Genomic DNA, 10,000 nt, shown 5'->3' with positions numbered 1-10,000 from the left:
TTCCTTTTACCAGTAGCTAATTAAACGAAATTAGGTAAATGAATAGACATATAAAGCTAGAAATTGCAACTCGATCATGGAAAACCAGGGTGAAGAAGGCCGGTTTACGAGTCAATGATGATTAGTTTTAGACAACTGATTTTTCCTGATTGGTTAGCGCACTTTGCACAGGTTTTTTGTGCCTTTTCAGAAGAGCGCAGATGTTCAAAGAAAAACCAAAAGCAAACAAATTATTTCTGACATTCAGACGTTGAAAAGTTGAAAAGCGCGTCAGTGCTTATTGTAGATCCGGCGATTATACTTGTGACTGCAACATTACCAGCTTTTCAGTGTAAAAGTGGGCAATGTTTGCTAAGACGGGTTTTCCTGTTTTAGATGAAAAAAAAAAGAAAAAAAAACTACGTTGATATACTTGCTGGTATGCGAGCTGTTTTTAGACAATCATGGGCACGAAATCGATGAAGAATTAGTTGCAATCAGTTCAGTTTTACTGATTCAAGCGAGGAATATTAATTTAAATTTGGAATACAGTTTCACTCTGGCCCTGACAAACTGAACTATTACCTTTGGGTAATCATTGATGTAAATTTGCGATTGGCTTTTCAAAACGATACTAAAATGGTGGTAAACTCCCCTTACAATTGAATTATGCTGTGATATCCAAACAGGATTTAGTTCAAAACGTCTGAGCCCTGATGGTCTAAGGCTAAAGCGTGCATGACAAGAACAAACAGAAAAGAGGGTAAGACAAGTGGGTAAAGGATGGGAGAGCACGGTCTGACATCCTGCCTCTCTTGAGTGATAGGTCACCTGATCGATGGACCGGAAACAAAGGCTAACCCGCAGAAAGGGATAGTGGGGGGAGTGGGGAGCTCCCTGTCTCCCTACCACTCAAAGTCATGCATCGGTGGCCAGTCGCTTACTTCGGTGACGAATTTTTCTTGTGCTGTACTCTCACTAAGGATCATGGAGGATCCACTGTAAACCAACCGTTGTGCTTCCTTTGATTTGTCACAGAAACAAGTGCAGGCTTCGACATTTTTGTTCGGCGCATTCAATTTTGTGGAAATCCCGACCGAATAGTACTTTCCCTGAACCGTAATAGCCAACAGAGAAATATGTACAAGAAATTGCTTAAAGTGAAAACCGATACGAAGTTAATCGAGAGGAAGAAGCGCATTTTGTTGAAGACCCTTTCTGGACATCAATTGCGTTTTCAGAAAAAAAAATAACGAAACATAACCAGATTCTCAGTGATATTAAAACCGGCCATTGCTCACTGCCTTCAGACATACGGAATGTTCAGATACTTGATTGTTGTCGTGTATCATCAACATCGTTCCTCATTTTCCTTTCCACTAAAATGGAGTCAATACTCAACGGTTTTCGCCATCGTCTCAGTACTGAATTTGTTAATTCCAGTCTTTTGCAGAGTTAAAAAATCGTCATTAAACGCATGTAATTAGTGCCAGTATCCAACCACACATCAAAGAGAAAAAGTCCTTAAAACTTGAAAAAAAAAAAAAAAAAAAAAAAAAAATAAATAAATAAATAAATAAGTAAATAAATAAATAAATAAATAAAACAGTAAATCAATAAATAAAATGAAAATGAAAAAAAAAAAAAAAAAGAGTTTGACCAGACCCCTTATCACTATTATATATTTATAACATGGTGCGCGTGCTTCTCTAATTCCTACTGGCGTCATCATGGTACATTTCTCGACATACGCACGGCCGTACGTCCATCAGACGACGTGTGCAAATCAGACAAACTTAACTCGGGTTTCAATCGCTTAATTTTACAAAGTTTCCCAGAAATGGACGAAAAACGTAAAGAACTACGCGATATATTATATGGAATTGAGTCTTCTCCAACTGAACCGTGCACAACATAAATATCGTGGTGAATCGAAATGCGTGGTCATGTCGTCATAACTACTATACAAATTCAAATTCGTCACGTTTTGCACCTTGGTGATCTTCAACTTTCAACACTGTTTTCAATTTTCACACGTGTACGCCGTTTGACTTTAATTTAGGTCCTTTCTGTTCTGATCACATGACTTTCTAAAAATTAGGATATGCTCACTTTAACTGAAATGTTTGCACAACGGCTCTGTTCGGCTGTAACGACTAAGACGTTTAAACGTAATGGTAAGACCCGCAGTCGCTAAACAGACAGTGAACAGATAAACGTGAGAGGTCAGACTTGAAGAAAGTGATCAAACAGACGTGAAAAACAAGCCACAGATGGCATAATTACAACTTCTAATCACCATGAAATACTCCAAATCGTGCTTAGCCCGCTAAACTTTTACAAGACGAAATATTGGAAGCAAACCAAAACAGGACGTAGCAGCTGTGCATCCCTTCCAATCCCATAAACCCGACTGAATGATCTTACTATTATTCTGATCAGTCATGCAAAACTTCATTAATTCTTGAAACTTACACGATGACGAAGGCAAATTATACTTCAGCGAACAATGTATACCTCTTTCATAAGCACCTGTCACTGTGATTTAATGTTATCAATATTTCGCTTAAAATTTTTTTATGTCTGCTGATGGATACAATGTTGTCTAAAAAATGAATGCCTCTACTCATTGGCTTCCATTAAAAGTGGGAGATTCAAGGGACTTAATTTTCGTATTTGATTATAAATTATCTGCATGAGAGTGACAGAAACTTCAAATTCATGGTTCAAACCTCTCCTGAAAATTATTGCAGATGTCTTTTATCATTCCTGCAAAAGTTAAACTGGTTAAATAAAACTAATCGTTAAAATGAACAGTCACAAACTTTCCTTGGCTCGCTGACAGAAACGATTTCTTATTTGAGTCATCTGATTGACACTGCTTTGATTTATTCTTGTCTGTCTTGAAATAGTGAAGTTGAAGGCAGCGAAATACATACTTACTTACAATATGAGGAAAAGATTCGTGTGTTTCACTAATAACAAAATGCGCCTGGAAACGGCCGATACTGTTCACTGGCTCCAACACTATTATTATCTTTCAAAATCCGTTCCAGACGAAATCTTTCAATTGATAAATTATTCAATTTTCTGTATGTAGATTAATCATAGATTTCTATAACTAATTTAGCAAACAGGTTTTGTTTTAATTTGTCAACCAATCAGAATGAGTTTCGGAAACTCGTTTTTGCCAGAAACAAGCCACTCTAAATATAGGTTTCTTACAGGAAGCACTCTGTCATGTACACGGTAATTGAAAGTCTACTTAAGGTTGTTTGAATTCTCCTGATTTTACTTAGCAACAAGAAAGAGAAGGCAAGCCCAAAATTGTACGGAAAAGCTACAAAGGTGGGGCACTTCAGTTTAGCGATGTATCGGAAACTTCATGAGCGCGTGTTGCTGTTTAATAGCACAGGGTACCCAACGGTTTATTTCGGTGTATATCTGTGTGGATGACCTACAGATGGCCTCAGAAATTCGCATTTATTAATCGTAATGTGCGGTTTCTTCGTCTAAACGTCAGCTTACAATTTCGAAAGAACTAATTCTTTTTGTTTCTGGAGGTTGCGAATATGTCGATAAAAAGCGAGAAATGGTCTGCTTAAATTTTCGTAAAACCAACAACAGCTAGAAAATTTGGGAAATTAGATTTCGTTTCCTAAAACTTTCTGCAACTATAATTTTCAGCGAAAACTTATACAAAAATCTCTTTGTTTGGCAATACAGGAGACGACATTTACGCTTTTTGTTTAATTGTCCTCGTTCGGTGCCTCTGATAACATTTCAGCTCAGTCATCAGTGTTCGTTTGCCTACTCGTGCATCAATATTTGCGAAATACATTATAGATACGCGTAATTTTCTAGCAGATTTGTTAGAAAAATTAACTGTTTTCATTTCTTTTCCTTGGTAGATCAACTCTTAATTTCAGCTTCGAGAACAACAGACCCAAAATTGAAGAAACAATGGACTACATTATCGCTTGGCTTGTTATGTCGACTATGATACCGCACTCGGTATTATCCGCCAAAAAGCCGGTAAGTTACAGCTTTTGTGGTATCGGGTATCGCAAGCTCTGTAACACTGATCCTAAGGTTGTTTTCATTGCCCCAACAACACCCGTCCGTCTAGTCAGACAGACTGTAAACGACCAATTAGTGGTTAAAGGGAGTGAATTCCATTTGAGAATGCTGTGTTAAGAAACCCTGAAATATAGTCTCACAACCATGACTGTAAATGCGCACTTGAGGAGTCAAGGGAAAGCGGCTCACACATTTCTGCCTAAAGTGACACCTAAAAATTGCACCAAAGGATGTTCAGATTGTTCAAGTTGTTTTCTTTCCGCTTTTTCTTTTTGGAGAGAAATGGTAGAAAAGGAAATTAAAATTAGATGAAATGGATGAATGGCAGTTGTGTTTATCCCGAAGCTCATGTTTTTTCACAGACACAATGTCCTGCGAGCTCAACATGTGCAGTCAGTGGCGTGCCAGGGGTCCCTGGTGTTCCAGGACTCAACGGACGAGATGGGTCCAAGGGTGATGGAGGCCCTGTGGGAGTACCTGGCAAAAAAGGACCAAAAGGATCCTCTGGCACCAAAGGAGACCAAGGCCCTGTTGGACCACCTGGGAAAACGGGAGCTAAGGGTCCTCAGGGTGACAAAGGAGAAAAAGGCCCCACCGGGGTGATCTCTCAGAGAAACTGGAAACAGTGCGCGTGGAAAGCTTTGAATGATGGAAAAGACAAAGGATTGATAAAGGTAAGTTTACATTTTTAAAGTGAAATGATTTTCATTCTCATTCTCACTAACTTTTTCCTCTCTTCTTTTTCTTCCTTTGTCATCATGATCATCAGTACCTACAACGACTTTACACCATCAAGGTCACTTTGCATTATTATCATCTCCATTATCAAAATCTCTGTGACCCTGTGCATCTCCATATTAGTCCATATTCATCGCTATTATGGTTATTTTTTCTTTATTGTTGTTCTTCTTCTCTTTGCTCTTTCTAGTTCTTCTTCTTCGTTAAATATTTTTTCCCCTTCTTTACATTTGTCATATGAAATAATATCTTTAATTATATTAATATTTCCTTGCTTTTTCCTTTGAAAGGATTGTGTCTTCATCAAAAAGGAGGTCAACACAGCGTTGAAGGTCGAGTTTGACGGCGATTTCAGGGTAGCTTACTGCCTGCGTTGCTGTAAGCGTTGGTATATTACCTTTAATGGCGTGGAATGTTCCAAACCAGTCCCTATCGACGCGGTTGAAATTATCTATGATAACAATGGCAAAACCGGCTTCAACTTTCACAAGCACAGTCAGATCGGAGGACACTGTGAAGGGATTGGCAAGGGGACCGTTCGGGTCGGATTGATGGTTGGAGACTGTGGCCATGGGTACAAGAACGGTGGTGACGCTTACTCTGGGGCGGTCTCCACCAGCCGTATCGTTATCGAGGAAGTCCCTCCGCCCCAGTAGCTGCAGGAGCATCATTGTCTTTCGTGGATCAAAAGGACACCTTAGCTTAGTTTGGGTTCGCTATTCTAAACAGCAAGGTGTTTATATTCGATTTAAATTTTCGGATGTAAAGAGGCATGTCTTAAGGGTGAATAAAAATGCTTTTTAAGGGGAAATGTGTCTGAATTTATCTTGCACTGTTTCGTTTAAATATCGCTAAATTAACGCGAAGGTGGACCACATTATCGACCAGAACTTTGAAAAGGCTAATAAAAGGAAAACTCAAAAATGTCTTCAACTTTCTCTCGTTTTAGCTGTGAAAATGCTCTTCAGTCCACTTCACAAATTCCCATTTGCATGTACTTAAAATAACGCGATTAACTTAATGAATATACATTAAAAGCAAGAAATTGTATCTCATGGAAAACATGCGTAAAGAGCGCTGGTTTCCTAGTCAATCGTGATTAGTTTGGGTCACGCTTATGTAAAGCTAAATGAAGAACAACCTTTTCCCTGATTGGTTAGATACATATATTCAGAGCAAAACCAAAAGGGAACACAAAGTATTTCTGACATTCAAATGTTTTGGACCATTGAAAATTTTTTAAGTTGAAGAGCGAGCAAGCGCTTATTTGAGATCTAGCGAGTATACTTGTGAGTACAACATTACCAGCCAAGTTCAGTGAAAAAGAAAGCAATGTCAAGGTGGGTTTTGTCTGATTTTAGATTTCTTTTAAAAAAATTACGTTGATATACTTGCTCAAGGAAGAATAAGTACCTATTAGTTCAGTTTTGGCGATTCTAGCGAAGACTCGCGGAAACAAGTGCAGGTTTTATACACTTTTGTTCGGTGCAATAACTATAGAAAAGGTTCAGTGTCCTTAAGTCGTCAGGTTGTTCCGCACTGAACCTTTCCAAAAGAGCTATTGTCTCATTCTATTTGGGTAAATTTTTCCTGCCGAAAATGGTCTTTCCTGAAACGTAATAGCCCGACAGAGAAACATGTACAAGAAATCACTTAAAATGAAATCCATAGATTAATGGAGGGGAAGAAGTGCATTTAGCTGAAAACCCTTTCAATTGCCTTTCCAGAAAACAACAAAGGGACATAAACAGATTCTCAGTGAAATAAAAAAACGTCTATTGTTTTTGTTTTTCAACAAAACGAGCACAGTGATTGGTTGATTCTTGGTCACGTGCCCCTGGTCAAGTATAAATGTATCCCGACCGGGATACAATTCCGCGGTTGTTGCCCTCGCAGTTGTTTGTTTGTTTTGCTTTGACTGTTGAAGGGAAGGTCTAAATATGTAAACTAGTTAGTTTTGTTGATCACTGCCTTCAGACATACGGAATGTTCAGCTACTTGATAGTTGCTGTTTACCATCAACATCATTACTCACTTTTCTTTTCAGTTGAGTCAATATTCAATGGTTTTCGCCATCGTCTCAGTACTGAAGTTCTTAGATTCAGTCTTGCAGAGTTTTTTTCTTAATTCTCTCTTTCCTTATAAAGTATCGGCTGTCAGCAACACATGTCGCAAAAATGTTCTCAGGTTGTGAACTGCACTGAACGGTTTTTAAGTTGAGTGCTAAAACGGCGATCACACAAGTGCAGAAAGCTGATCCAAAGCGCGGGATTCAAACGTGCATGCAGAATCCTCTGAATTGTCTCGCTTTCGATTGGTGCGCTGACGAACCGACGCTTCCCGCTCTTACTGGCGAGAGTCTGAGCAAATTGTTTGTACTTATTCACCAGTTTGAGAAAATCAATGTACTCCAAAGCAGAAGCCCTTTTCGAGAGTCAAATGTCTAATTATAATTTTGACCAAAGCGCGTTTTTTACTTACTTTAAGGAACACAACTTTACTTTTAAGTTGTTGCGTGATGTTTAAGACGATGATTTTGCTGGGTTCAGTCTTAGAAGACAGAAGATCAAGGTGAAAGCAAGAATGAAGAAAAACGAAAACCATGATAACAGTAGATTAATACGGGGTTAAGTAACTGCGCAAGCCAAGGGTCACACCCAGTAGGACAAGGCTATGCGCCAAAGGTGCGAATGGAGCAATCCACGAGGACACATGAGATACCATTGACTTTGACGACTCTAAAATCATTGACAAAGGTAGCCATGGCATCCGAACGACTCTCGAGTCTTGGCACAAGGTAAAATTTTGAGACAATGTATAATTCTTTTAGTTTCTTTTAAAACTAACACTAACAATTCCAACATTCCTCGTATCATACCTTAGATAACATTCTTGACATTTTTGTTTAATTTTTCTTAACGTTTCAATTCTTTACCTTTTATCGTTTGAAGACACCTGTCAACTGTCAACTGCTCATTGTTTTTAAAGTTTTTGAACAGAGCGCGTCTTTTACTTATTTTAAGGAAGACAACTGTTGTGCCACTATTGATCAAGCATGGTTACTTTGGGAAACACTCGTGGATACACCGTAGACGTTTCATTTTCGCTTTTTGTTGTTTAGTTTTTTTAACGTTTGAATTATTTACAATTTATCCTTTGAAGACAACTGTCAGCTTGTCTAAAGCTCGTAGTTTGTATAATTTTGATCAAAGCGCGTTTTTTACTTACTTTAAGGAACACAACTGTTTTTTCCACTTATTGATCAACCGTGGCTTTGCGCAAGACTCATGGATGCATCCTAGACGTTTCATGTCTAAAAAAAATTAGCATAAGTTGTCAAGCAGCCATTCATCACGTTGCTTATTAACCTTTCACCCAGAAAGCAAGGGCTCTCTTCTACTTCTCATATGGTATTCAAGACAGAAAATTATAAGAGTGAAGCCTTGCCACTAACTGCTGTAAACGACATAAACGTACACGGCGTTCCTTGAGGTGAAAACCTAGTTTATTGTTAGGCGGGAATTGAACTACCTTGACAAAATACCGGGAGTTAATCAGCAAGAATTCATTTTCTTGACGTTGAAAGTTTAACCAAACAAGAACTACATGAGTAGACACAACGATTAGTCTTTACGGACATCCACGTCATTTACCGATTAACTGATACAACGTTCGCTTGGAGCGAAAACGCTGTTAAATGGTAAAAGTAAAAACTTCTACTCTGTAACATTCCTGTATTACATTGCCGCGCGACAGCTTTTGTGTGCAACCTTCAGCGCACATTGTGCTGTATTTTCGTGCCGTGTACCACTTGTTGCGCGCATTGTTACATGAGACAGTTCCGAAGAGAAAGATGAGGAAACATAAAAATTGCGGTGCGTAGACGACACGCTGCAATTCCAAAAAGGTGCGTGTAATATTTTTTTGGTGTGTTCTTCATACCTTGAGTCAAGTTCTTTTGATTTTAACTTATTTGTGTTTAAATTTCGTCCATGGCCTTCGTTCCCTAGAATTGCCTTCCCTGTTGCCTAACTTACTCTTTAGATCGGTAGCGTAAAAAAATGATCAGCTGAACAACTGAGTCCCTACCATCATCACCAGAAAGCAGAAAAAGAAGCAATCGGACGCTCATTTCCATTTGCAGCATTCTGAGTTCGTCGTCTAAGGAGTCGCTCTACCCGTTTGCCATTACAAAACGATAAAAAATAAGATAGACACTTATAGATAAATAAAGATTTCATTATATGGTTTCTTCCATCTTCCTTAAGAGCTCGATTCAAGAACAATTCACTGAATGCGATTTCTGGTAAAGCGTAATTTCATCAATTAAATTTAGCAAGTAAATTTATTATAAGCTGATCTATTTTCATGCTACCCGTCAAATACTTCCCTCATTAATTCAAATTGCATTTTAATGAAACTGACCCCTTGCTAAACAAACTAACTTGTCTCAAACTTGTCACTGTGACTGATTTTTATTCCTGAGGTTTGTAATACTTTCTAACAATTCAGTGTCTTTGTGTCATTGGACGTTTCACTTTTGTACCATTTCAGTTATATTTTATTCCAAATATCTCCTTATTTTTGTGTTTTATTTTGATAATAATCAAAATAAAAAAGTCACGGTTTACCTCACTTGGATCTTCGAATACATCAAAAGGTGCTTTCCGTAATTTTCTCAAAAATTCCCCTGACAGAGAGTCTCTAGCTTGTACAAACTTTGAATAAAATATTCATGGCCTTATCCCTGCTTGTAAATGTAAGAGTTTGTCTTGCAAAAATTGTTAGTACAACACTGTGTTAAACAACATTAACAAACACTGTTGTCTGCAAGTTCCATATGCTATAAGATATCTTGTCATTTTTGGAGCACATCAGTACGGAAGGAATGTTTTACTCAAGAAAGATCAACATTCGTGAAACCGTCAATAAAACAACAAATATTTGTCGTCTCGTCAGCTCAAATAGTGAAGGATCAGGAAGTTAGATGAACCAATAAGAGGGAGGATGGACAACTCGTTCTTACGCGCAATGTAACAAAAGGGACTTCCCCTATGCTGAAAGCATCATTTCAGTGTGAAAACTACTTTGATCTGTTTGATTTCCACCAGTAATTGAATCTTTTGCTCAAGACAACAATCTGAGATGTTAGTTTCGTCAGAACATTTGAGTTTTTCTGAGATTTTAACTCACAATTTCTATA

The 10,000-nt window shown here is 38.1% G+C and overlaps 3 protein-coding genes across 3 annotated transcripts in view; 2 read left to right on the top strand and 1 right to left on the bottom strand.

Annotated features, from left to right (window-relative positions):
- The window catches only part of LOC146480641 (uncharacterized), a 73,183-nt gene that overhangs the window by 59,106 nt on the left and 4,077 nt on the right, over window positions 1-10,000 (bottom strand). The gene's annotated exons all lie outside the window — the stretch shown is intronic.
- LOC146480642 (collagen triple helix repeat-containing protein 1-like) lies at window positions 3,234-5,680 on the top strand. The gene is made up of 4 exons (XM_085109861.1): window positions 3,234-3,327; window positions 3,891-4,014; window positions 4,422-4,733; window positions 5,088-5,680. The coding sequence occupies exons 2-4, from the start codon at window positions 3,943-3,945 to the stop codon at window positions 5,451-5,453; spliced, it is 750 nt and encodes a 249-aa protein (XP_084965987.1). The 5' UTR covers window positions 3,234-3,327; window positions 3,891-3,942; the 3' UTR covers window positions 5,454-5,680.
- Window positions 9,846-10,000, top strand: part of LOC146480640 (collagen triple helix repeat-containing protein 1-like) — an 11,762-nt gene continuing 11,607 nt past the window's right edge. Inside the window, exon 1 of the mRNA XM_085109850.1 lies at window positions 9,846-9,944. The gene's annotated coding sequence lies outside the window, so the exon portion shown is untranslated. The remainder of the gene's footprint in view (window positions 9,945-10,000) is intronic.

This window comes from Pavona decussata, unplaced genomic scaffold (genome assembly GCF_977016875.1).
Source record: "Pavona decussata unplaced genomic scaffold, jaPavDecu1.1 SCAFFOLD_53, whole genome shotgun sequence".
In the NCBI taxonomy this organism is placed as follows: Eukaryota; Metazoa; Cnidaria; class Anthozoa; order Scleractinia; family Agariciidae; genus Pavona; species Pavona decussata.
The sequence above is the reverse complement of the archived record's forward strand: the minus strand, read 5'-3'. Positions and strand labels throughout refer to the sequence as shown.

What these genes read in the sequence shown, in the direction of transcription:
- LOC146480642 (XM_085109861.1), top strand. Translation starts at nt 3,943, where the DNA reads ATGGACTACATTATCGCTTGGCTTGTTATGTCGACTATGATACCGCAC. An exon ending in TATTATCCGCCAAAAAGCCG is followed by an intron (nt 4,015 to 4,421) that starts GTAAGTTACAGC and finishes GTTTTTTCACAG; the next exon opens with ACACAATGTCCTGCGAGCTC. An exon ending in AAGACAAAGGATTGATAAAG is followed by an intron (nt 4,734 to 5,087) that starts GTAAGTTTACAT and finishes TTCCTTTGAAAG; the next exon opens with GATTGTGTCTTCATCAAAAA.